Source organism: Ambystoma mexicanum, chromosome 12 (genome assembly GCF_040938575.1).
Source record: "Ambystoma mexicanum isolate Mex_15411 chromosome 12, UKY_AmexF1_1, whole genome shotgun sequence".
In the NCBI taxonomy this organism is placed as follows: domain Eukaryota; kingdom Metazoa; phylum Chordata; class Amphibia; order Caudata; family Ambystomatidae; genus Ambystoma; species Ambystoma mexicanum.
In genome coordinates this window covers 420,835,449-420,861,931 of record NC_090936.1, presented here as the reverse complement: position 1 = coordinate 420,861,931, position 26,483 = coordinate 420,835,449, and the positions used below count along the sequence as shown (strand labels likewise).

The following is a 26,483-nucleotide window of genomic DNA, read 5'->3' as shown; positions in this document are numbered from 1 at the left end:
ACAATATCATCCGTTCTCATGGTCTGCACAACCCATGCTGGGGCAACTGCCAGCAGGCAATCTACTTTGTGCAGCGGCCGCACTTTTTAGTGGTTCAAGTTTTAAAAAGTTAGAGTATTTCTTTCAGTTTGTGGGAATCCATTTCATTGCGAAAACTCAGTTCTACAAATACCAAACCGATTATCTATTTCCAGCCATTAGCGAAGCTTGGAGAATGGAAAAAATGTCTATTGAAAGTACATTCGCGGGCAAACGGTTCAGGCTAGCCGGTGATGGACAGTGCGACAGCCCAGGATTTTCAGCCAAGTACTGCACCTACCACTTTCAGGACATGGAAAGTAAGAAAATTGTGAGTTCGGTGGTCGTGCAGGTGTCACAAAGTACATCCTCAGTGGCCATGGAGAAAGTTGGCTTTGTAGCATCATTGCAAGAACTACAATCGCGGGGAATGGTGATCGACCTGATAGCCACGGACAGACACATTTCAATTGCCAAGACAATGAGAGAAGAGTACAAAAATATAAATCACCAATTTGACGTATGGCATCTTGCAAAAACAATCAATAAAAAAATGTCGGCTGCAGGTAAAAAAAGATATGCAAGGTATTTCACAGTGGTCCAAGTCAATCAGCAACCATCTTTGGTGGAGCTCAAAAACATGTGAAGGGTCGTTGGAAATTCTACTGGAAAAATGGCGGTCAGTAATGCTACACTGTAGCAACGTTCACCGCTGGACCACAAACCAACATTTCCACAATTGTGAACATGGCCATTTGTCCACAGAGGAGGCACGGAAGAAGAAGTGGTTGATTCCTTCATCACCCACTCACAAAGCCATTGAAAAGATTGTATTTGATAAAACTATAACAAGAGATTTGAGGGGACTCACGGAATTCTGCCACACAGGAGATTTGGAGGTGTTCCACAATATGTGCCTAAAGTACAGGCCAAAACGATTGCATTTTGGCATGGAGGGCATGATAAATCGGACTCTTCTAGCGGTCTTGGCACATAACCATAATGTTGGCCGTCAACAAAGTAGGACGACCGGAACTTTATGGACGCTTCGCTACAATAAGGCCTTCACTAAAAGAAGTAAACAATGGGTGATCAAACCAGTGTTTGAGGATATGCAATATGAGTTTATTGAGAGACTTATTGTTGATGTCCTAGATAGGCACATACATGGAGTTGTGAACGAACCTGTGCAGGGGACAACTGCATTGCCACCCAACATTGCCTCTGTTCCATGTCCACCTAAAGCAGAGCTCATTGAGAAATACACATCACGGTTTAAATGATTGTAATTTGATTGTCTGTTCTCTCGAGTCTCCTCATGTTGCAGGCCCATTGAATATGTGTATCTATGTAATGTGTAAATAAAAGTGATTGCTCAGTGTACATGCAATGTGTCTCTCCACCCTTGCCCCTCCCTTCACCGTGCAGTAGTGCGAACCACCCGGGTGTCACCTGTGACTTTGCTCTCGAGTCTCCTCATGTCGCAGGCCCATTGAATATGTGTAGCTATGTATTGTGTAAATAAAAGTGATTGCTCAGTGTACATGCAATGTGTCTATCCAACCTTGTTCATTTGCGCATTAAATTAGACCAAACAGTAATATAAATCATTTTTCAAAAAATATAGAATGTCTCCGTATTTATGGTTCTCTGGGGCTGCAAAGCACGCAGACAAAATGCAAAGATGGAGTGTACATTTCAAGTCCTGTGAGATGGCCTTACACTGAATGTAGCTAACTAGGAATGTGTGCTCGTTCAAAGTGAAGGTCAGCTGCTTTGATTTTTTGCTCGGGTGCCGGAATGGCCCACGACTCAGTATAAGGTTCTATTGTTATTTGACCTTGACAGGCCGGGACCATCCCGAAAGACTTCTTTTTGGGGGTGTGGTGCAATAACGTAAGAAACGATAATGAATAAAATTTCAGAAACGATAGCCATTTAATGTTCGTTCATTAGAAGAAATAACGTCGGCATAGAAGGAGTGGTATTTCGGGGCTGCCCTACGCACAGACACAATGGAAAATGCAAATATAATGTAAGTAACTCTTTAGATGAGTTTATACCGCAATTTAATTACTATACAGTAGCTTTAAAGACGGGTTAAGTTGTACTTGTTCGTTCTATGTGGCATATTGTTTTGTACCGCGCACTATCTTGAGGAGAACCATCTCCTTTTATGGAAGCACCTCAAAACCTTCCTCTTTGCTTCTGCTTTCTCTCTCCCTCTCCCCTGCTACAACTGGTCCACTGTCTGCGACCTCGGTCCTGGGCCCTTCCACTCTCCACCTGCACTGCCTCCCTGTCAACCCCTGCACTGGGGGACTGTCTCAGTATCCTACAGCCCCCCCTTCCCAGCACTTGTTCTGCACTTACCTTGCACTCGCCACCAGCTGGCCCTATGTATTTATTATTTTATGCTACTTACCTTGTACTCCACTTCCCTCCTCCCCTTCCCCTTGCACTTTTACCTTCCCCCTACCCCTGCACTTGCGCGATCTGAATGACACCTGGCCTAGTAGGATCGTTGTCTGTCTTCTCCTTGTTCCCCCCCCTCCCTGCCTCGCCACGCCTTGAAACACTTGTGTATAGGCGCGTTGCAAATGCCATATTATATCATATCAGTGACGAAGTGGTCCACTGGCGCTCAGGCGGCTCAAAAAGGCGGAGGAGAGGGGGTGGGTTACTGGAAATGACGTATAATACCCAGTTGCACTGTCCTAGCTATGAAATAATTTCCCGACCTAATATATAAAATGAATAATTTTAATAAAGATCTGATGGTGAGACTAATTTCATTTTTTATTTTTTTAAAACAGGTACATCCTTCATTATTGTCTGTGTCACGAGTACCAGACACCGGCGGATGGCTTTTACAACCGCCAGTTGCTTCTCCGCGTGAACAACGTTACCACCCTGACCATTTTATGGGACGATCGCCAAGTACAAGTATGCCCTTGCGCGGTACTAATGGCTAGATGCAGCATACATACCGTTGTGGTGGCCTAGTGCCTCGTTGTTGGAACAGCCATGCGATTATCAGTGCGACCGAAGAGCTTATTTTATCGTAAACCAACACCCTGTGTACTGCACACGAACATCGCTTGCCTCAAGACGAACTATTTTGGATCGAGGGCAAAGAAAAATGCAAATCGCTGAATATTCTCTAAACATTTGATGTCCAATAAATGTACTTTACCAAATGTACTGTGTTGCTGTTTCATTTTAAAGTACAGTTTCATATTCCGAATTGTGGCGCGCTGTGTTGTGAGCTGATCTGTGTTGGTTTCCGGGTTCTGTGTGGAGTCGCGTAGAAGACGCCTGGGCGCGTTTGCCTACGCAGCACAGTCACGTCACGGATAGAGGCGGGGAATATGAATGTTTTGATAAAGTCTGTTTCAGGGGCGGGGGATATGATTTAGTGCCGCAAACGCAGGTGAGCCAGGTCGATGGGGGGAAATGATAGGATTATCACAAAATGGCAGCTGATTTCGAGTGCGTTAATGGACGAAAAGTCGGGTAAGGTCCATAGGAAAGTTTTCTACGATCTACCGATTTATGCTTAAAAACACATGGCCGAACCGTAGGGACAATAAAAAAAAAGTCCCGGAACTATCCTTTAATAACTGGTATCTTCCACCACACCACTTTCTGTTGGGACGTAGTGTAGGGTGAGAGTGCAACTAAGTGAACCTTTAGGGAATTAAAAACTAGGCCCGAGTCTAGTAAGTGAGTCAGGTACAACACAATATGGGTAGGAGAGCAATCAATGGGGTTGACACCCTTGGAATTGCACCAGATGACAAAGTGCTTCCATTTACTGGAGTCGCCATATCGAGTATTAGGTTTCCTCGCCTCCCTAAGTATGTCCATGCATCTCTGAGGAAGTTGGAGGTACCCAAACTCTATGACCTCAGGAGTCAGGCCGCTAAATTCAGAATTTGCGGGCATCGGTGAAGCGTTTCCCCCTTGTCCTGAGATAACATGTTGTATGGGCATGGCAGTTTCATTGGAGGAGAGAGAGAGAGAGACATCTCCATCAGATGAGAGAAACAGGGTTGGCGGGCCCACATATGGGCCACTAATATCATGGTGACTGGTTCCTGGTGCATCTTGTGCACAATCTTGTTGAGTTGGGGGGTGGAGGGGAGCATAAACAAATTTCCCTGACCATGTCATCCAGAGACCGTTCCCCTTGGATTGGTTCTGGGGGTACCTGGAGGCATAATCTCAGCATTGAGTGTTCTCCAGAGTCGTGAACAGGTCGATCTTTGGGAAGCCCCATTCTGCTAAAACGTTGGAGATGATGTCTTCGTGTAGTCACCATTCGTACTCTACAGACAGTGGAAAGTCTCTGATGAGCACGTCCGCCAGAAGATTGACCTCCCTTGGAACGTGTTGGGACAACAGGAACATGTTGTGGTTGAGAGCCCATTTCCAAATGTTCTGGGACAGTTTGGACTGCCCTGGAGAGTGTGTGTCCCCTTGCTTGTTCTGGTAGTACATGGCCGTGATGCTGTCTGTGAGGATCAGAACCGTCTTCCCTTGCAACTGTGTCTGAAAGGCTTTCAGTGCTTTGAATACGTCTGGCAGCTCCAACAGATTTATGTGGTTGGATGCTACCTCTGGGGACCAAACGCTGTGCGCTGTCTGCTGAAGCAGGTGAGGCCCCCACCCCGTGAAGGATGCGTCCATCGTGAGATTGGCTTCCACCGTGGGGGTGGTGAAGGACTTTCCCATCAAGAGGTTTTCCTTCGACTACCACTGCAGAGAGAGAACAAGGGCTGCTGAGACAACCACTAGATCATCCCATTGTCCGCTGGCCTGAAACCACTGGCTGTTGAGCCACTCTTGCATGGGACGCATGCGCAACCGTCCGTGAGTAACCCAGTAAATGCAGGATGCCAACATTCCGAACAGTCGCATGGCCTTGCGTACCGTTACCTCTCGACTGGCTACATACTGAGGGATCTGAAACAGCATGTTTTGAACCCTCTTGTTGGAGGGGAAGCCAAGGCCGTCTTCTGTCCGAATCAGCGCTCCCAGAAACTGCTTGACTTGACTGGGGCCTAAACTGGATTTCTTCTCGTTTATGGAGAATCCTAGACTGAATAAGAGATCTATCGTCTTTTGAGTGTTTGACAGGCATGTTCCGTAGGAGTCCCCTGTTATGAGTCAGTCATTGAGGTAAGGATAAACTTGAATGGATTGCCTGCGTAGATGCGCTGCTGCAACTGCCAGTACCTTAGTAAATACCTTTGGGGCTGAGGCGATGCCGAAGGGGAGTACTTTGAACTGATAGTGTTTGTTCTCCATCATGAACCTTAGGTATTTTTTGTGTGCTGGCAACATTGAAATATGAAAGTATGCATCTTTCATGTCCAATGTTGCCATGTAATCCCCCTGTGTTAGCAGGGGAATTACTTCTTACAGATTGACCATACAAAAATTCTGAGGTTTGACAAATTTGTTCACTAGATGCAAGTCTAACACAGGGCACATGGTGAGATCCTTTTTGGGTACAAGGAAGTACACTGAATAGATACCCTTGTTTACCTGTAGAAGAGGGATGACTTCTATGGCGCCCTTTTCCTGCAGGATCTCAACCTCTTGCAGCAAGATCCATAGGTGTTCTGGTGTTAGGCGTCTTGATCTCTGAGGTCTGAATCGAGGTGGTTGGCAAAACTTGATGCAGTAACCGTGGGCAATGGTCTTGAGCACCCACTGGTCTGTAGTTATCCCCTCCCATGCATGCAGGAATGATGTTAAACGACCCCTGACTGGGGAGGCATGGGAGGGGATCCGGATCTGAAATTAATTTCTGACCTGACGCCGGGGAGCCTCTGGGGATGGAATTACGACCCCTTCCCTTCCCTTCCCACAGCGTTGTCCTCTAGGTGGATACGGGGTGGTGGTGTTAGATCCTTGACCTGAGGACCAGTTGTTTCCCGAACCATACTGGTTGTGAGGGGAGTGAGACTGCCCACAAAGCAACAAAGAGAACCTCCTACTCTTTGTTGGAAAGGCCTTTGAGTAATTTGGTTCATGGTCTTTAGAGCTTCGTGTTCCTTTTTTGTTGTCTCAATCGCCTCGTCAACAGCCTTGCCGAACAAGTTAGTATCCTACACTGGCTTGTTGATGAAGGATGCCTGGGTTTCTGGCTTGAACCCGGAATTTCTCAACCAGGCGTGCAGTTTTAGTAGGGTACCCTGGGCTAAAGTTCTTCCTGCTGTTTCAGCAGCGTCTAAAGTATTTTTAAGAATATTGTGGTTCACCTGCTTGCTCTCAGATACAATTGAAAGCAGGCGAGCCTGCACCGGTTCAGGGACCTCTTGAAGGCGCTCCTGCAGCAGGTTCCATTGGGTTCCATGTGATTTCATCACCTGCTTTTACATCGCCAGGCTCAAAAACGTGCACATTCCATCAAATGTGCTCATCTTTTTTTTTGTTTTTTTGGGGGGGGGGGGTGTCCCCCCCAAACTCCCCACCCACACTTATTTTTTTTACTATTGCCCACCTGCTCAAACCCTTATTTTCCCTTTCCCACCCCCCCCCCACTAAAAAATTTGATGAGCACATTCGATGTAATGTGTACGTTTAAAAGCCTGGCGATGTAAAAGCAGGCGATGAAAGTACGTCGTACCGTTCCATTGAACATCCGAGTAGCTATCCAACAGTGTGGTGTTGTTGGCTATGCGGGTGGAGTATGCCGCAGCAGTTGTAATCCTTTTTCCCCAGTACATACAACTTCTTGCATTCTTTATGAGGTGGTGTCTCGCTTGTGGACAGGTTGACACCTGCCCTCTTCCTCGTTGTTGTAATGACCAGGGAATCCGGGGTGGCATGGCCCCTAATGTAGAGGGGGTCGCTAGGAAAAGGGCGAAAAAGCTTCTCCACCCTTGGATTAACAGCTCTGGTATGAGCGGCATTAACAATGAAGAAGCAAGGGGTCTTTTTATCGAATTTAATAAAGGGATGGCCTGACTAGCAGGAGGCTTCTCCTTTAATATGTCTTCAACAAAGTCTGAATCTGGCACAGCCTCCTCTGTGGCAATTTGGAAGTGTTCGGCTGCCTTCTTTAAGATAGTGTTAAACGCCATCTGATCATCAACAGGTGATGCCTGACGAACTGGTGTCGAGGGAGGGATACATAGGGTGTCAGGGTCCGGGGTGGGGGACGCCCAAGGTTGGTTGTCAACCAGTTGGTTGTCTTCCCATCCCTCCATGGGATCAGCAGGATCATCAGTAGGTTCCCCAAAAGATTCATCATCCTGTATATATGGATTAACAGGAACCTCATCTTTAAGGTCATAAATGACCTCTCAATGAGGTGTATCAAAGGTCTTCTGAAACTTGGCTGTAGGTGTGTAAGGGCTCTCTTCACGAGGCCTTTTAGGAGCAAACCTTTCTGAGAATTCAACAAACTTCTCTAGTCTGTTCATGCACCCCTCAAAACTTTTCTCTGGTCCATGATGAGGAACCAGAGGAGTCCAGGGGGGCAAAGGGGTTTTTCTGACGATCCTCCTCCCTAGAACGTCGAGATTTATCGAGTGGAGTCTTTGATAAGGACAGAGGACTCTCAGAGTAGTCCTTCCATGTCTCCTGGCGGTGCGACGTGTCTTTTGACGCATCCTTAGGCCGTTCTTTCTGTTTCGACGTGCCTTTAGAAGCGTCTTTAGGCAAATCCTTCTGTTTCACCACCAAAACGATCTTCGCAATACTATCGCTGATGTTCGGGGTCACAGGGAAGTGTTTCGACTGTGTAGGTGGTTGCGCGGTGGATTTCGGCACAACCGGGACCTTGTGCAGCGTCGGCGCTCTCTTCTTAGACATCTCGACGTCTGATGGCTTTTGGTGCTTGAGCCCTTACTCTAGGATTGCCGGACGCATGACCCTGTCGCGGTTGCGGGGAGGGCTGCCGATCACGAGAATCGGCAGGTAGCACCGAAGTATCCTACGTACCCGTTGGTGCTTTGAAGCACTTCGACTGAAACGCTGAAGCAGAACCATGAGTTGTATGCTTTGTGTGGGAATCGGGTGCGTCCCTGTCGCTGGCATGTAACAGTCCCCATAGCAGGACTCTTGTCGTGCCTATCGGGGCCGGGGACGGACGACGTGGAGCGAGAGTGCTCCGATGTAAGGTCAATGGTGCTCGAAGTGGAGCCTTGGTCGTCGCTAAAGTCCTAGTCACACTCGGCGGCCGTGGCGGTGGTGGAGTTACTCTCGGCTTACGACATGGCGTAGGCCGCCCACCGCTTTACACAACGCTCCTACACAATGCTCCTTAATCATTTTAGGATGTAGGAGCTTACAGGCCACACAGGACGCCTCATTGTGATCGAGGGGAAGACACTTGTTGCACCGACGGTGCTCGTCTTTCCATGGGAATTTTGCCTTACAGGAAGGGCAAAATCTAAATAGAGTCCTGTCCATAGCGCAGGAGTTTAACAGCGACGACAAAACCAAGGGAACAAAGAGAGGGGAAAAGGAAAGGCATTCTTGAAAAAAATATGACCACCCAGACTCCACTCTCCATACTGTAACATCAGGCCAGAAAGGACCGGTCACGTGGTCGTCGACCGGATCGGCAGCTGTCAAAGTTCTGTTCAGCGGTCTTCAGCAGTGGTACAGGAATCAACCAATGAGAATGGGAAGATAAGGTAATAAACGACCGGAGGTTGAGAAATATAACAATAACGCCATTTTTATGAAGAGCATCCGCATAAGGCGACCTAGATGGGCGGAAAAAAACAATCTGTGGGACCTTGACGCGTGAGGGGTACACTACACGTCACGTTAGGGATAGTGTTACAGGCACGCCCATGTCGACGTCCACGTTCGATTCTCGAAAGACAAGATGCAATACTCTGCGCTTACCACTAGAGGTCGCACTATATGCACAGCATGTGATTCTAAGCAGATTAACAAGCATCAGAAATAACATTATTCTTAGATGACTTATTGAAAAAGGTTTCAAGTAAATTATGAGAGAACGCCTTTAAATTTCCTGACCAGTGAGAGATGCAAAACTGAAAACATCTAGGGCCAGATCACATAAACCTTGCAGTGGTGAAAGTGCATTTTGGCACAGTATAACTACTGGGGCAAGGTTTGCCCTAGTGCCAACCCTATTTCTTATTACCACTAGAGCAAACTTTCCTCTAGTACAAAAATGCATTGAAAGAGTAGGTTTGTGTATATGGGCAAACTTAGCCCTAGTGCTAATAGCATGCAAAAGTGCACTTCTCATTGTGGGAAGGTTTTCTAAAAAGGCCCCTATGTTTTTTGCATGAGGGAAAACTTTGTCCTAGTGAAAATACTGTGCAAATGTGTACTTGCACCGGTGCAAAATTTCTGTAATATGACCCCTGGTGTCCATTCCTGAAAGTCGCTACCATAAGACAGGATGGTACCTGATGAGGGTGCAATCCTAAGGTAATAGCTACAAGGCAAATATTGTTTCATTTTTCATATAACACTTAACCCTGGTTGTTTTTCATGTTTCAATGAGCACTCAACGTGGGTAGGTAAGTCAAAAAGTGTTAAACCACCCCACTGTATACAAAGCTTAGCCAACAGAATATATAGGGTGATCTGAGAACGATGGCTCCCGCATTGGAAAGGTGTAAATTGCAGCAGCCCACAAGCCTGTGGCTAAAGGAAAAACACAGGCACGTTTTGTGTCAAAAGACATCCATGTAAAAAAACGTAGTAACAAGTTTTGACTGCTCAAGCCACAAAAGAACCGACCGTAGCATAGTACCTCATCACTCTAAAGATATACTCTACTTAATTTAATTGTTCTAGTTAACTTAAAAAGATGGGTAATGGGACCAGAAGCAGCATTTGGGACATCAATAAAGTCAAATATTGTGTCCAAATAAGCTAATTCATCTAACTCACCTTTCTCTTTGCGGCATATTTAAGTTGCACATTGTGGCGAATCTCTTCAAGTCGTGCTTCCCTTTTCTTTCTCTTGATTTGCTCCTCCTTAGAAGAAAGAAAAAGTTACAATAATCGTCACCCTGCTGCAGGGACTTAAAGGGTATCTTCTGCACATCAATAACTCAATTCTTCTTTGGCAAACAAGGGACATTATGAACATTATAAAACTAGCAAAAAATCAGTTTAACAAAACCAGATTTACAAATGCTTATGACATCTTACTGGACTAAATAACTCTTAACCTTGGAAGGCCAGGGTCACAACAGATCAGAAGGAATCAATGCTAAGCATTGGGCTAGAATGCTTCAGCAGCTCTCCCGTTCAATTTATTTTGGCTGGTTGTCCTCCAACTGACCTATTCTTTAACAGTCTGAGAGCTTTTGGTTAGACAAGTAGCACACGCACTGGCAGTAAGCCTTGTTTGTGATCAAAATCAATGGACTTACCAGCATTTTCCCTCAGCTGTCCGAGGGCCAAAAACAAGTCACTGCATACCCACTGCTGTACGCTTGTATGCAGAGTAGGGCAATGACTGGTGTGGAGCAAACACTGACAGGTTACTTAGCTTCAACAATATTTCTCCAGCAAAGTATCCTGCCTGGATTCAGAATCTTAGAATAATCTGCTGTCGTTTGAACAAGCACTCGCCCACCACTCACCCACACACCCCAGATTCATTTTAAAATAATTGTTATCACGGATCCCTTAAAAAAACAGGATTCACCACTTCACATTTGAAAACTCAATTGACTAGAGGGCTACCAGAGGGCTCGGCACCACCATAGCCATTTCAGTTGTCTTTCCAGCTAGCATGTACAATCCTTAGTTCTGATGGTTTACCCAATGAAAATTAGATGTGAGCCATGAGTGGTTTGTGGACTATTTAAGATCAACCCCTTTCGGAAGAAGGTCAGGTCAACTAAAAAATGGGAGCCAACTGGATTGATTGAAAACAAAATTGCTTTGGGAGACAGCAGATTGCCTTGTAGTCAATGACTTATCATGTAGGCTGCATTGCAGAGAGTTAGGTGCCAAAGAGGGATAAAATGTCCTGTGCCTGCTGGTGGCCCCTCACCGCCTGTCTGAATTTTAGAGAGACAGAACCAAAGTGAATATAGATGCTCTGAGAAATTGTACTTCTATTCTATAGATTTGAAATAAATCCCATGTTCCTTTTATATTTAAAGATATATTTTGAGAATCCTGAATAAACAGATCACCGGGAACCAACGTGTAGGCCAAAGTGTATGTGCTTTTGGTGAATTTGAATAAATGAAATAAAACCCCTTTGGTGCGAACACTGAGGGGGATCTCTGCCTGCACTCTGTGATATCCAGTAGCTATGGGTCACAGAGATTGAGAGTGGCATATTAAGAGATCAAATGCATTGCAACTGCCACAGCCAATAAGTTAACAATCATGTTTCTAGCTTCCAAATAAACCAATCGCTCTTTGTGCGCTGATGTTAAAAGGTGCTTGAGTTACCAAGAAGAACCAGTGAGTAGGGTCCACTGTCTCCAAATATCCTAAGAACAGATTTTCAGAATGCAATGTATTTATTTATTTAAACAGCCCAACATGTTAAAGAATATACAGAAGCATCTTTAAGTCTGTGAAAATGAATACATAGTTGTCATTTAAAAACAATGTGCTTGGGGGGTGCTGCGGAGCAGCAACAAAGATGGCGGCCTGAGCACGAGCTCTAGCCCCAGCAAGATCCTGTTTACATTAAAATCCTGTTTGGTGCCAACTTTGCAGTGTAGAAGGCTGCAATGTGGTGGTGGAAGGTATGCAGCATAACGTGGCTGAGTTCCAGGTGAATCCGACCTAGCATCGTGCCGAGAACGGACATACACGGGCAGCAGGGAGGAGGAGCATCTGCGCCCGGAGTAAACTTCTATGTGCCCTGGGCATGCTGCGGCTGTAGGTCGCGGCGGAGTGCGGCCTGCAAGAGGGAGGAGCCGTGGTGTCTCTGGATGGCATGTTGCGTGCCATAACAGCCGGGCTGCACCGTTGCACCACTGCCCCCGACAGGGCGGTCTCTCCGCAGTGTCTGTGATCATGATATTTAAAGCAGCGGAAAGCTGCAGAGAGCAAGTGATCCAGCGCGGAAGATCGCACCGTTTGCTGAAGTGGCCCAGAACTCGGTGTAGACCTGGGCGGCAGTGAGCCAGCAGCTCCTAAACACTGAGCACGACCGAGATTTCAGATGAGAGCCTGGGGGTCGTGAGAGGCATGGTGAGGCCCCCGGGTGAGGCATGTACTGTGTGGCGTGCTCTGACCAAAGTGACCTGCAATGGAGAGGCATCCACAGGTTACAATACAGGGGGTGCAAAATTGAAGTGTGCACCCATATGGGGAAGGCAGTGTGAGGAATCTGAGGTTGTCTTCACTTCCTTCCCCAATTTATCCTCCTCGCAGGTGGCCAGGTAAAGGCCATCACTCTTGGATCCTGACCCTGGGGGTGGAAATGCGAGGAGGATCACCTGGGTTGAGGAGACCTGCGGACTGGGGATGAGGCACCCTTCGGTGAGACGCAGTAGCCCCCATTTCCCTTTTCTAATGACCCCAATAGCCCTTCCCCAGGTTTTGCAGAAATCATTCCCCAGTAAACCCCTGTTAGGTATTGGAACGAGGAAGAGACACACTAAAGCCATACGTCCTCTCTTTTTGAATTCTAACTCACACAAACACCACTTAGGTACTGAGACCAGGATGCCACCATTAACACAGAAGACAGAGTGGACGAAGAAACTTGAGTGGTCTAGTTGTTGGACTCGTTATCATGGAGCTGGGAACTTTAAATCGGGCTCACTTGAGAAGCACAGAGAGAGGCTCAGAGAGAAGCACGGAAAGAAGCATGGAGAAGAGCGCAAATGAGCTTTCCAGGGCAGACGTCATAGCGGCGAGAAGGTGCTGGGAGTTATAGAGAGCGTGAGCCAGTGCAGCGGGCGAGAGGGGCTTTTTGGCAGTCTGAGGCAGAGCTGGCAAAGCAGTGCGTCATGGAGCATAGGTACCGGGAGTATTGAAGAGACTCCAGAATGCTCACAGGTGCAGGACCGCTGACTGCAGTTTACAGGAGCTATGAAGCAAGCAGCAGGGAAGCGAGGAAGCCGCGTAAGATGCTGTGTACCAGAGGGAACTAGCATGACCAGATCGCAAGTGTAGACGGTTCTCCGAAAAGCCGCAGAAAATGGAAAGCAGAATGTGAGAAGGCCAGTGAGTCTGCCTTGGTGAAAAGGGGGCCCCAGACACAGTGGATTGGCGGTATAGTCCAAGAGACATTTGATTTTGAATACCTGAATTGAATATTAAGAAACCAATATGAAAAATAATGAACATGATGAAAAACCGTAAAAGCAAATATTGCCAAGAGCCAAAGAATAATTGTGCAAATAAGCAAGCATTGCGAAGAGTTGAAGGAAGCAAGCATTGGCAAGAGTCAAGTATAGTGACATGAAAGAATTATAAGAGAAAACTGGCAAAAGAGCGCTAGGTGATCTGATCAAAAAACCTGAAACAAAGAATAGGTTTCCTAGCAGCAGAGTGTACTGGGAAGATTATGTTGGTCTTGCAAGGAAAAGTTGCTAAACAAGTGAATGGCAACAACATAAGGAGTAATAAAGCTTCAAGGGCACTCGGAAGAACATTGAGTGAAGCTTGGCTGTGAAGCTGGAACTGTGGCAAGATACCTACCAAACAGATCCATAGTGTGTCGATTGCCCGACCTGTAATGGGTGGACTGTGTGTCCGACAACTGCGCCTAGACCGAATACACTGACCTAAGGAAAGTCACTTTGTGACTGAATGAAGGAAAACCTGTGTGAACTGAAAATGATGAACTTAACATTATACATTGGTGAAAGATAACCAAACCTGAAGAGTTGGGAAATTTCCCAAGGAATGGCGTTATGTTGTAAAATTGAGTATTCTAAAGAAAGGTGTTATTTTTGAACATTGGAAGACTTGAAACATTTGGGGAAGGGAACCCCTTGTTTTGAATGTGAACTATTTGAATCTTGGAGAACGGAAATCCCTTTTCCATCTAAGAGCTGGAAAAAGCATTGAACTTTTAGTTGAACACTTATTTTTTGATGCTGACATCCCTACACATTCTATGTAATTAGATGTGAGGGCAAGTATAGGTTTTGGACACATACAGACATTTGTTTTGGACTTACTGACACAGATTATCGTTTGTTTTATTTAGGTAGGGAAATCCCACCTTCGCTTAGGGCTAGTTGGGTCTTTCTCCAACCCGCTTTTTAATTAATAAATGTTTGTATTTCAACATTCTATTCAGTTGTTTGCGTCTACTTCTTGATGCCTTCACAGCAGAGAACGGACAAGTGTTGCCTTGTAGCAGCGGCCTGCTGGTCTCATATTTGCGTTCAGCTACAGGAATAATAGAAACACCCCGCCGTGATCAAGTTAGTGGGCCTTATCTGACTCTCTGCACGACACGGAGTATACAATGTGGGCTCCACAAGCGACATCTAAAGGAAACCTGTTATTTAACCCCAGGAACCCCCGGTGTGCAGACATTTAATGCAAGTGTTGGGGCAGCTGAACAGTGCAGAGCTGCTCTGTGGCACCTGCCCCAATGTGTTCCATTACAGAGGCTGGGAGGCGGCATAACCTGTGGCTAACAAGTCTTGGGGCACTGAACCCTTTTTGTCTGCTTGTACACTCTTCCGGAAGGTGCCGAGGGCACAGTCGGGGCCCTGTAGTGCAGTGCAGAGTTCAGAATTGGCCTGAACTCTACGCTTTGTTTAGCGGGGGCAGCACTGATTGGCGAGGAAGATAACATGCGAGTAAGGCCTCTGACTATCCTATAGGGGAACGCACTGACCATGAGGTGCAGCGCCCAGCACCGGAGGGGAAAGATGACGAAAGGTGCAGGGAAAAATTAGGGACCCATGGACTCCTACACAAATACTCCTTCAAGGACCCATAGGTATGAGGAACTTGAGAACAATGGCGGCCCGAGTGTGCCGGATGGCGAAACTCAAGAGGACCACCTGATGACGGCTATGCAAAGCGGTTTCATGTCCGTCAAAGTAAAGTTAGAAAACATTGTGGCTAATATCAACTCATTAAAATCTAAACTAGACAAAGAAAGCGACCGCATCAGGGAAGCTGAGACCAGAATTGGGGAAGTGGAAGACACAGTATCAGGGTTGATGGCCGGAATTGGCCATGATAAGGGTCAAGTATGACAATCTCGAGTCGAGCTTACGGCACAATAACATGCACATAGTTGGGGTGCCTGAGAAAGCTGCCAAAGGGCCCATGTAACCATTTGTGGAGGAGTTGCTCAAAAACCTGTTTGGGGCAATGCAGTTCTCAGCACAGTTTCTGGTGGAGCGTGCCCATCATGCCCTTGCTCCTCTCCAGAAACTGGTGGCCCCTCCGCACACCATTATTGCTAAGGTGCTGTGAAATTACAGAGACATGGATCTCATCTTGAAAACGTATAAGGAGCAGGGAGCGCTCTGTTATGAGGCCAGCAACATTCATATATATCCAGATTTCGCAGCTGGGGTTCAGGTGGTGAGACGATTTTATGACCCGGTGAAGTGACTACTGCAAGCCCGACATATCCCGTATGCCCTCATGTTTCCTGCTAAACTGAGAATACAACACGGTGGAAGGAACAAGTTACTTACCTGTAACTGTTATTCTCCAGCATGGGACTGGCATGGATTCACATGCTCATGAATATTCCCCGTCGTCAGGCTGGGAATCCTCAGTAAAGAAAAAATCAGTTTCAGTTTTGTTTCTGAACTGTCCTTCTCCTAATAACCAATCACTGGTCTCTGGGTCATACTGCCCCCAGCCAATGACTGCCCTCTACCTAAGCCCCTCCTCTGGCAGCCATTTTCAGATTTGGTAGCACGTAAAGTGCCAGTATGCCCAAGTGAAGAGCCGCAGAGGGGTAGGAGGGAGGGTTCGCATGTGAATCCATGCCAGACCCATGCTGGAGAACAACAGTTACAGGTAAGTAACTTGGTCCTTCTCCAGCATGGGGTCTGGTATGGATTCACATGCTCATGAATACAAGAATACATAGCAGTACACACATGCACAACCACGGGAGGTGGCAAGGCTCAACATTAAGCATTTCATCACTCAACATTAAGCATCTCTTACCTCCTCACCAGGCCCACCTTCAGGCAAACAGGTTGCACAGCACTGCCTGGCCGACTCTGGACTCCTCACTGGAATCCCGGTCGACGCAGTAGAATCTCGTGAAGGTGTGTGTCGACCTCCACGTAGCAGCCCTGCAGATGTCCAGCAGGGGCACACCAGATAGGAACGCCGTGGTAGCAGCGATCGCTCTGGTCGAAGGGGCTCTCGGACGGCCAGGCAACGGTCGGTTTGCCAACCGGTGACAGTGCATAATGCAGCCGGAGAGCCATCTGGAAATGGAAGCCTTCGAGAGGGCCTTCCCTTAATTCACAGTTCCAAAGTTCACAAACAGCTGTCATGTCATCCGAAAACGCTTTGTGCGGTCCACGTAGAACTTCAGCGCTCTAGCTACATCCAGTGAGTGCAAAGTCCTCTCAGCCGGCGACGAAGGTGACGGGAAAAAAACAGGTAATACCAAGGGCTCGTTGAGATGGAAGTCTGACGGCACCTTGGTCATGAAGGAGGGGTGTGTCCTCAGCACCACCCTCGTATCGTGAAAAGTCAAGTATGGAGGTATACAGGAGAGGGCCTGGATCGCTCCCACTCGTCGTGCTGAGGTGATGGCCACAAGAAACGTCATCTTCCACGACAGGAACTTCAACGGTGCCGAATGCAGCGGCTCGAATGGCGGCCCCATGAGCCTGGACAGCACCACGTTGAGCTCCCACGCCGGGGCCGGAGCCTTCACCGGCGGGAATGACCGGAACAGTCCCTTCATAAACTCCTTCACCAGGCGATGGGACCAGAGAGATGATCGCCTCGGCGTCCTGGAGTAGTGGGAAATCGCCGCTAGATGGATCTTGATGGAGGCGTGAGCCAGCCCCGCCTTGGCCAGCGACAGTAGGTACGGCAGCACCTGAGGGGCCGTAATCAGCAGAGGGTTAATCTTCTGTGCAAGGCACCAGACAGAGAACCTAATCCATTTGTGTCCATAACACTTGAGAATCGAGGGTGCCCTGGCCTTTGCAAGTACCTCCTTGCAGTCCGCCGGGATATCGTACCCTCCAAACTCTAGCGCTGCAGGAGCCAGGCCTGCAAGTTCAGCGACGCCGGATCGTGGTGGAGTATGGCACCTCCTTCTCAGACGAGGAGATCCGCGTCCGTCGGCAGTTTGACGGGGGGGCACGCTGACATGTCCAGAAGGTCCGGGAACCAGATCTGCCTCGGCCACACTGGTGCGACGAGGATCATCCTGCACCGGGACCGTTTGAGTTGGTTGATGAGTCGCAGCAGCAACGGCAACGGAGGGAATGCATACAGGAACAGGCCATCCCAGGGGAACGAGAAGGCATGACCCATGCTCCCCGGCTGGGGAAACCTGCTGGCGAACCTCTGCCCGTCGTCCCATGGCATCCAATTTCTTCCCTTCGCCGTCCGGCAAGATGTCGAAGTTGACGCCGTCACCCCCGCCGCTTTCTTCTTGGCTGCCGCCGAGACAACCGAGTCCGGGGTAGGTTGCATCCTAAGGCACATGGGGGCTGAATCCAGAACACAGTACTTCTTCTCTTACCGGTCTCTCTTGTCAGGGGCCGTGGTTGGGTTCTTCAGGAGCAACAGCCCCTCGTCCCAGATGTCGTCGAGCAACAGGACCGAAAGGACCGTCTTCCTTTTGGCCTCTCGTCGTTGATAGAGGAAGCCTTCCTTCTTCTCTTCTACGGGGCAGAGCTGGAAGAGCTCGGATGCCCTGGTGATCATGGCGTGGAAGGAGCCAGTTTCGTCGTGCGGGGAGGCCCGAGCAGGTGGTGATGGACGGTCCATCCCGTCGTCATCCGTCCCAGTCGTGGCGGTCTCTGTTCCCGTATCATCCCTCGGCTCAGGAGACTGGGAAGAAGGCTGCGCGGGCCGAGAAGGCTGGAAAGGAGGGGATGGGTGAATTCTCCTCGCTTGCTTGGAGGGCTTTCCGATGGTCCAGGCTCCGCTGGGTCATCCGTTGGAGGGAAGGGCAACCTTTTCCTTATCTCCGTACACAAGGCCTGGATCGCCATCAAGATCGCCCTTGAGTTGTCTTGTGGCCCAGGGACCGGCTGCAACAGTCGCGACGGTTGGGGAGTGGAATCATCCGCCTCCACGTGTTCCTCGTCCCCACCGCCGTCGCTTTCCTGGTCTGCATCTTCAGGATCCTTCTCGTGGGACCGGACCTCCTCAAACTTCCTGCTCAGGACCTTAACGACTCCAGCCAGTTCTTCTTCAGAGGCTGTATCTGTGTCCGTGATGGCCATCGGGCTCTCCCCTCTTTTCCCACCGGGGTTTTCACTGGGGTCTTATCGATGGGCTGGAAAGAAGATTCCCTCCACGGTGGCAGGGAAACTCTACACCCCGAGGTCACCTCCACTGGGGTAGCCTCCACAGGCTTTGCCAGGTGCTGCCACGACTCCCTTGATAGAGGCCTTAGCCGGGTGAATCAAGGCCTTCACGACCTTTGAGGTGCTTGAGGCCTTCACCTTGAGGGGAGGGTCACTGCCTCGCTCCCCCTCGGCTGTCGTCGGGATCGACTGGGTCTTCTCCTGAAGCTTACCTGGGTTCTCCGCTTTCCTCTTCCCCGAGCCAGAGCGTTGGCTCATGGTTGATGGCGTCGGTGAAATTGCACCCAGTCTGGCAGCCGAGGAGCCCGACCATTTGGCGCTCCCGGTGCCCGCGGACTCGCAGTGCTTAGCCTTTTGTTGGGCCCCCCGTCGCCGGGGCGCCCACAAAGGACTTAGAAGACCGCTCAGACTTCTTTTTCTGACCCGCTGCTGGGCTCTTTCCATCCAGCCAGTTGGTGAAGCGGGCACAACGATCCCTCATCGTCTGCTCGGACATGTTCTTGCAAAACGCACAGTCCTTCTCCACGTGCGTTTTGTCTTCATGAAGGCAGTAGAGACATTGAGAATGTTCATCTTCCTTGAAGACATTCTGCAGTCCACATCCTCCTGAAGAGCTTGGGTCCGGGCGTCGTGTTTCCTTTTTCCTGGGCCATGTCCACGCGGGGTAGGCCTCACAGATCTTCTGGAAGCCTCTGAGAAGTGAAACTCGATGAAAATTCTGCCCTTGAGGGGCGTTGAAAAATCCGAAACGGGTCCCTGTTGATTGGAAGTAGAAACGGTATAGCTTGAGGCTCGATTGACCGAAAAATGAGATGAAATCTCTTTGAAAATTCGCAAAATGCAGTAAAAGCTCGAGAGCTACAGCACGAGGACTCCCAACACTTGAACGTGCGGTAAAAATCTGAAGATGGCTGCCAGAGGAGGGGCTTAGGTAGAGGGCAGTCATTGGCTGGGGGCAGTATGACCCAGAGACCAGTGATTGGTTATTAGGAGAAAGACAGCTCAGAAACGAAACTGATTTTTTTCTTTACCGAGGATTCCCAGCCTGACAACTGGGAATATTCATGAGCATGAGCATGTGAATCCATGCCAGACCCCATGCTGGAGAAGAGCACACTTTTTTGACAATCTGGCTGATGCCATTGCCTATATAGAAGTATACAATCCCGCTGCCACTGCAGGAGCGTCAAAACAATCGAAGTCCCAACCAGGTGGCGGGCTACATGCAGAATGGCATGGGAGAGTGAGTAAGATATCCTTGTAATGCAACTTTTGACCATGGAGAATCCGCATAGTGGCACACAGAGATGGTGCTGAGACTATGCCGGGGCACATAGTCGGCCTACAAACAACGTTGCTGTTCGCAATGCACCCCAGGAGGTTTCCATTGATGTTATGGGGTTGGGGGAGAGGGTGGAGGGGGGTGTAAAAGGGACAAATTGCGGGCTGTTATATTCTATTTTGGGGCTGAGACATGCTTGCTGCTGTTGGGAGAGCTGGGTGGGTGGCATGGATGGGGAGGGCTATTGGAAGTCCAGTTACAAACGTTGACAGTCAAGTTGCTTGATGGTTGAGATAACGGGTCGGGGGTCATGCAGAGGGGGAGGCAGCTGTGCGCACAGTCTATTGGTTTAATGAAAGTGAGTGACTCAGTTACTTTGATTATATGGAACGTACGTGGCCTTAACAATCCCACTAAAGCTAAGAAGATACTGGCATATTTAGACGGTCACTATCCTGGGATTGTCATTTTACAAGAAACACATGCACCGAGACTGCTGCAGAGAGGGTTTGCACCTAAATGGGGCCAGCAAAGATTTTATACGGACTACTCGTCAAAGGCGAGAGGGGTGCTTACCCTGGTGCAGCAGTCATTATGCTTCCAGGCCGACAAGAGCTGCATAGACCCTGCGGGACACTATGTGATTGTCTGGGGGATGATCTCCGGTACACAGGTGGGGCTAGTGAATACTTATGGTCCGAATGTATATGGCCCTGGTTTCTATGGTCACCTATCCGAGATTCGTTTAAGAGCAGCCAACAACCCCATTGTGGGGGGGGGGGGCAATTTAAACACTATACTTGACGTTGCAATGGATCGATTGAAGGTTACTCAACGTGGCTTATCCGGTGCAGCGCAAATTATTGGACAGCTCATGTCCCAGTTGGGGCTGGTGGATGTGTGGAGAAATAGATACCCTGGCATTGCGGAATATACCTATTATTCATCGGTCCACAATACAATGTCTAGTTGCTCTCTATTGATTGGGTGTCATGGGTGCAAGACTGTGTGCTTCACCCGTTAACCCTATCCGATCACTCACCTGTGGAGCTGTCCTTGATGCTGTATGGCCCCCCCCAGACTCAGGCCCCTTTGGAGAATGGCTCCCACAATATTGTTGGACGCCGGTCTGATTTCATCCCTACAGGAGAAGATCGATAGGTTTTTTTAAAAAGAAAATGAGGGTTCTTTATCTTGGGATGCTACAGTATGGGAGACGTTCAAAGTGTGGCTGCGATGGGAATTTAGGTCTGTGACTACTAGGGTATTAAAAGAGATCCGTTGGGAGGTGGAAACACAATTGAGGCAGCTCGAGAATGAATATGGGGTATCCAACAATAGGGAATTACTGCGAGTGATTAAGGGAAACATGTTGAAATTTTGAGATTTGGCGGACAAGTAGGTTTGATGAATGGCAAAGCCCAGCCAGGCGCGTAGGTATGGGGAGGCCGATAGGTCTAGGCGATTCCTGGTGGGGGTGGGGAGGGGTGCAGCCAATTACTGGAATTGAGGGGAGAACAAGGCAAGGGTTGACTCTAGGTGAGGGGATCAATGAGGAATTCCTGCACTATTACACAACCCTATATGCCAATACGGACACCTGCACGGATGAGGAGATGGACCGGTACATAAGGGGTATTGCCCTTCTAAGCTTATCTGAGGAGGCACGTATGGTTCTTGATCAGCCTGTGACGGTGGAGGAGGTAGTCGCAGCGATCAAATCACTGGTGTCTGGGAAGGCTTTGGAATAGAACTCCAAAAGAGTTCCGACAGCCCCTGGCACTGCAGTTGCTTAGACTATGGGAGGAATGATTGGAGCTTTGCCGGCTGCCATCATCGCTTTCAGAAGTTATTTCTGTACTATTGAAGCCGCACAGACCTCCACACGAGCTGGCCTTGTATAGGCCGTTGTCGTTGATCAACACAGACGCCACAGCGTATGCGAAAATATTAGCCACTCGGCTGCTCCCATATATGCCATTGCTGGTACACCGGTACCAGTCAAGCTTTATTCCCAATCGATCCACTGCATAAAATTTAAGGTGTCTCTTCTGCATTATATCGTAGATAAACCCACAGGCTAAGGCGGTAGCTGCATGCTTGGATGCAGAAAAAGCCTTTCACTCTTGTCTGATGGACATTTCTATTTGGAGTGCTGTGGCATTTTTTCGGTTTGGGGTCTACTTTATAGGCTGCGTGCGGTTGCTGTATGCTGAACCGGTTGCCAGAGTTCATACTAATGTTGAGCTGTTGCAGGCTTTCAAATTGGGTCGTTGGATGCTACAGGGATCATCTCCCCCACCCCTGCCCCTGCTGTTTGCCCTAACGATATTGCCTCTTACACGGTTGGAGAGGGAGCAGCACAGGCATAGGGGTATCCATATAGCAGGACCACCTCAGATTATTTCACTGTATGCGGACAACACATTGTTGTATATACGGGACCCAGAATGGAATTTGGTACCAATAACGGAGGAGGTCCATACATACAATGAACCAAGGCTATTCTTAGATAACAAACCGTTTGTACAACAATGGAGTTACATTGCCAATAAATGTGGCAGAGATTGGATAATTCTAATTATCGACACAGCATAGGAAATGACTGAGAAGTTTGCAGCTGAACTATTGACGCTAGAAGATGAGATCAAGAAATTAGTGTCAATAGATATCTATAAGAAAAGACTTGAAGAAATAAATAAAGAGATAGACGACTTCAAGGATTATACTACTTGAGACAAAATCAGCAGAATGAAAAAAGATCCGACTAATTTCTCTCACGAGAAAGCTTTCACATATACTCAGGAAAACTATAAACCAATTCAACCACAAGACCAATCCTACCGAAGAGGGCGCAGAGTTCGTTTTGATAATACATCATATAGCTCCCATGGCTCTAGTGATGAGAATTTGGAGGATGGTGATGACAACTATCCCAATAGTAGAGGTACACCAAGAGGTAGAAGACCAAATGGGATCAGACGTGGACAACCACAGAGATCCCAGAAAGGCAGAGGCAGAGTGAACTTGAGATGTTATTCTGTTTTTTTAGACCAGGACCAAATGAATTGGGACTTCGAGCTGCGACATACAAGGAGCAAGAGACCCTACTAGTTAACTTATCCAACTACGAACCAAATGAGGCAGAAAAATCCATACTGGAAAAAGGTTTCGTTTTGTTCCAACGGACCGCTACGACCCCTTCAGAAATAGAACTGAACTAGAAATGCTGTTCAGAAAAATTCACCCAAAACCATTTTTCTCTATGAACATGTATACTGGCGAGACTAATGAAACAGGATTGCGTCGTCCTTCTAATTTCAATCCTCCCACGACTAGTCACACTCCAGAATCCATAGTATTTGAAAGCAGAGTGATGAACGACCTCGAGAAGTTGGAAAAGGGCACCATCCAGCATAAATTCCAGAATTCAGAATCCAGAGGAGAAAGAGGGGCTATCCGAACATTGAAATCTAATCAAAACATAGTGATCAGAAAAACAGATAAAGGTGGAGCGATAGTTGTCCTCAATAGACAAGATTACATTGAAGAGTGTGAACGTCAATTGAGAGATACTACATTCTATGAACCCCTTACAACAGATCCTACTAAAAGACTACAATTATTGATCAACAATAAAGTCATGACAGTGGAATAAAGAGGCAAGATATCCAAGCAAGAAGCCGAATATTTGATGCCCCCACACCCTAGTGTCCCCAAGTTCTATACTTTACCCAAAATACACAAAACCCTACAGAACCCTCCGGGGAGACCAATAGTGTCTGCTTGTGGCTCCCTTCTAGAACCTCTCTCTAAATGTGCAGATCAATTTTTGAGTCCATATGTAAAAGAAATGGCATCTTACATCCAGGATACCACGGAAATAATCAGACTAATGGAAGGGATGAAGGTAGACAATAGAGACCTTCTAGTACCCTTGATGTGGTATCATTGTACACTAAAATTCCACAGCTAGCTACACTTAACATGGTAGAAGAAAAATTGTTAACTGCAAGAACCACAGGTAAAACACCCAATTCTTTTATCCTTTGGTGTACCGAGATGTCACTGTGTGAAAACTACTTTGCCTTTAATGGTTTATTTTACAAACAAGTATATGGCACTGCCATGGGGTCTGCTCTAGCACAGACTCTTGCAAATTTGTACGTAGAAACCATTGAGGTACATGTTATTTTGACTGACCATAATCCATATAGGAAATATATTAAATTATGGAAAAGGTTTATTGACGATATTTTAATTTTCTGGACAGGAGATATGCTGAATTTTGACTCATTTGTACTGTGGCTGAATGCACAAAATCTCTTCTTGCAATTTACCAAAACTGTTAGTTATGATGCAATTAACTTTTTGGACTTAACCATTTTTGTTAATAAAGAACAATCAATACTCCAAGTCAGGCCATTCCATAAAGATACTGACAAAAATTCCATGCTATTGTACTCTAGTTTTCACCCAAAACATACAAGACAAAATTTGCCTTTTGGTCAATTCCTACGCATTAAGAGAAATAGCAGTGTCAAGAGATTTTGTGGAAGAAGCCGACAATTTGAAACATAATCTGATACAGAGGGGTTACCCCAAGAAAATGGTAAAGACTGTGTATAAAAGAGCCTCTAATAATAACAGAGATGCTATCTTAGAATACAGAGAGAAGAAAGCTAATGGTGACAAGATTGTATTTGTGAGTACATATAACCCACTGTCAAATGAAATAACGAAGAGTGTGAGACATAACTGGCACGTGTTAGGAAAGGGTGAATGTCCTTTATCAACACCTAAGTGTGCCTTCTGCAGAAGTAAAAATCTGAAAGAACTGAGGACCAGAAATTATGTATTTTTAAAACCAAGTGTACAATCCACACTAACAGAGAGCTGGGGCCGCCTCAAAATCACAGGCCACAGCCCGTGCGGCCACTGTAACTGTTGTGCACAGACCAGTAGAACTAAAAACATTGACTTGGGTCTAAACAAAAGATGGGAACAAAGAGTTCTCACTAACTGTAACTCCATGATGGTAGTCTACGCTATCTGGTGCCCTTGCGATAAACTGTATATTGGAAAAACTGAAAACAAAGTCAAGGTCAGGATAGGAGAACATAAAAGCTGTATAAGAAATAATACTGTTAATGCACCGCTAGTGGGGCATTTCACTAGCCTAGGACATAAACCAGAAGAAATCAGATGGACCGTTATTATGAAAATTGGACAAACTCAAGACCAGAGTGCTGATAAACACACACTGAGTGTACAAGAGCAAAAGATGATCTTTTTGACCAAACGTTACCCCGTGGGGCCAAATGAAAATATTGACTGGAGTGTATTTATCAACTAACACACATCCCAGATTTAGATTGTAACAGCTCTGATGCAGTATACATAAAGCAATTGTCCTGGCATTTGTCGGCTTGAAGGCCCCTATTTACATTTGAATCCCTCTATGTACCAATACTACTTTTCCTGCCCCGCTACCATAACATCACATTTGTATCAGTGAAGTTAAAATCGCTTATTAACATCTGGCATCTTTTCCCCTATGATCTGTTAATTAATTCCCCCGTCCCTTGGAGCGAGTGCTATGTTAATATTATCGCTCTAGGAGGCGGTGTCCCAGTGCCTTTCCGTCACCACAAGGCCTTCTATTTCGAGATATACCAGATATGTGAGCATGGCTCACCTTGTAATTGCGAGGAGTCTCAGCCGTAAAATCATCAATTATACGAACACTATCGACAGGGGTCCCCGGCAGGGACACACAGAGTAATGGGACTAGCATTCCAATTGAGACACATGCGCAGTTTCGTCTTAAACATCGCACATAACGTTTTGGGCTACCGTACCTCCCAACCCACGCTTGGCAGTCCGCGGGAGTAGTGTTGAGATGAATCTTCCCAGTGTTATCATTGTGCCACCTTATATTATAATATGTTTAGCAAAAAGAGTGGCATTGTGATGTCATGTAGTTCTAATTGGAATGTTTGGTTTCACTGTGTATTCTGAGTTTGGTCAGTTGGAGCCTGCCTCTTGAGGGGGTACCTGCTGTCCCTGTATCATACCTAATAAAAGACTGTGTGATACTTATGTCACTGCGTGGACCCATACTTAACATTGGCGACGAGGATTGGCACTTCATGTGGAATTCGCCGGTCTCCGGTCCTTCCCAGAGAATCTCCTCCTCCGACGGCGACAGCAGGTGAGAGGCGGGCAGGAGGTGGAGTGAGGGCCATACCCAGACAAGCCAGGCTCCCTGAAGTTACAGCGCAGCGACCGCTACGTTGGGGGGTCGCACGTGAGCCCTGAGGAAAGGAGAGGCACTGCCCGGGCCCAGCGCAAGCTGCAGTGGGCTTTAGTTTCGGCGCTGAGGCAGCGGCTGCTGCGAGCCCAGCGCGAGCTGCAGCGGGCTTTGTATACGGCACAGGAGCAGCGGCTGCTGCTGTGAAGCCCCGCGCGAGCCCCAAAACCAAGGAGGGGCGTCGCGCGGATACAGCGCGAGCCGCGACCCAGCTGTGATCTCGGCGCTGGGACAGCGATCACTGCCGTGGAGCCCTACGCGAGCCCCCTTGGCAGCGAGGAGCATCGCGCAGCCCAGCTGGGGAGCATTATTTGTGCAGTGGCTGCCGTTCTTAGGAGGCTGCGCGGAAAATACCAAGTTGAAGAGGGAACCCTGGGCTACCCGGAACAGCTGACAGCGAGCGCTCGCCGCTCACGTGGGTTGGTTAGCCACG

The 26,483-nt window shown here is 47.7% G+C and overlaps 1 protein-coding gene across 3 annotated transcripts in view; it reads right to left on the bottom strand.

The window, feature by feature from the left end:
• DDX11 (DEAD/H-box helicase 11) overlaps positions 1-26,483 on the bottom strand; it is a 1,292,375-nt gene that overhangs the window by 1,058,766 nt on the left and 207,126 nt on the right. For all 3 annotated transcript variants that reach the window (XM_069628571.1, XM_069628573.1, XM_069628572.1), the window contains exon 4: positions 9,919-10,005. In XM_069628571.1, the coding sequence (XP_069484672.1) occupies positions 9,919-10,005 (87 nt within the window). The remainder of the gene's footprint in view (positions 1-9,918; positions 10,006-26,483) is intronic.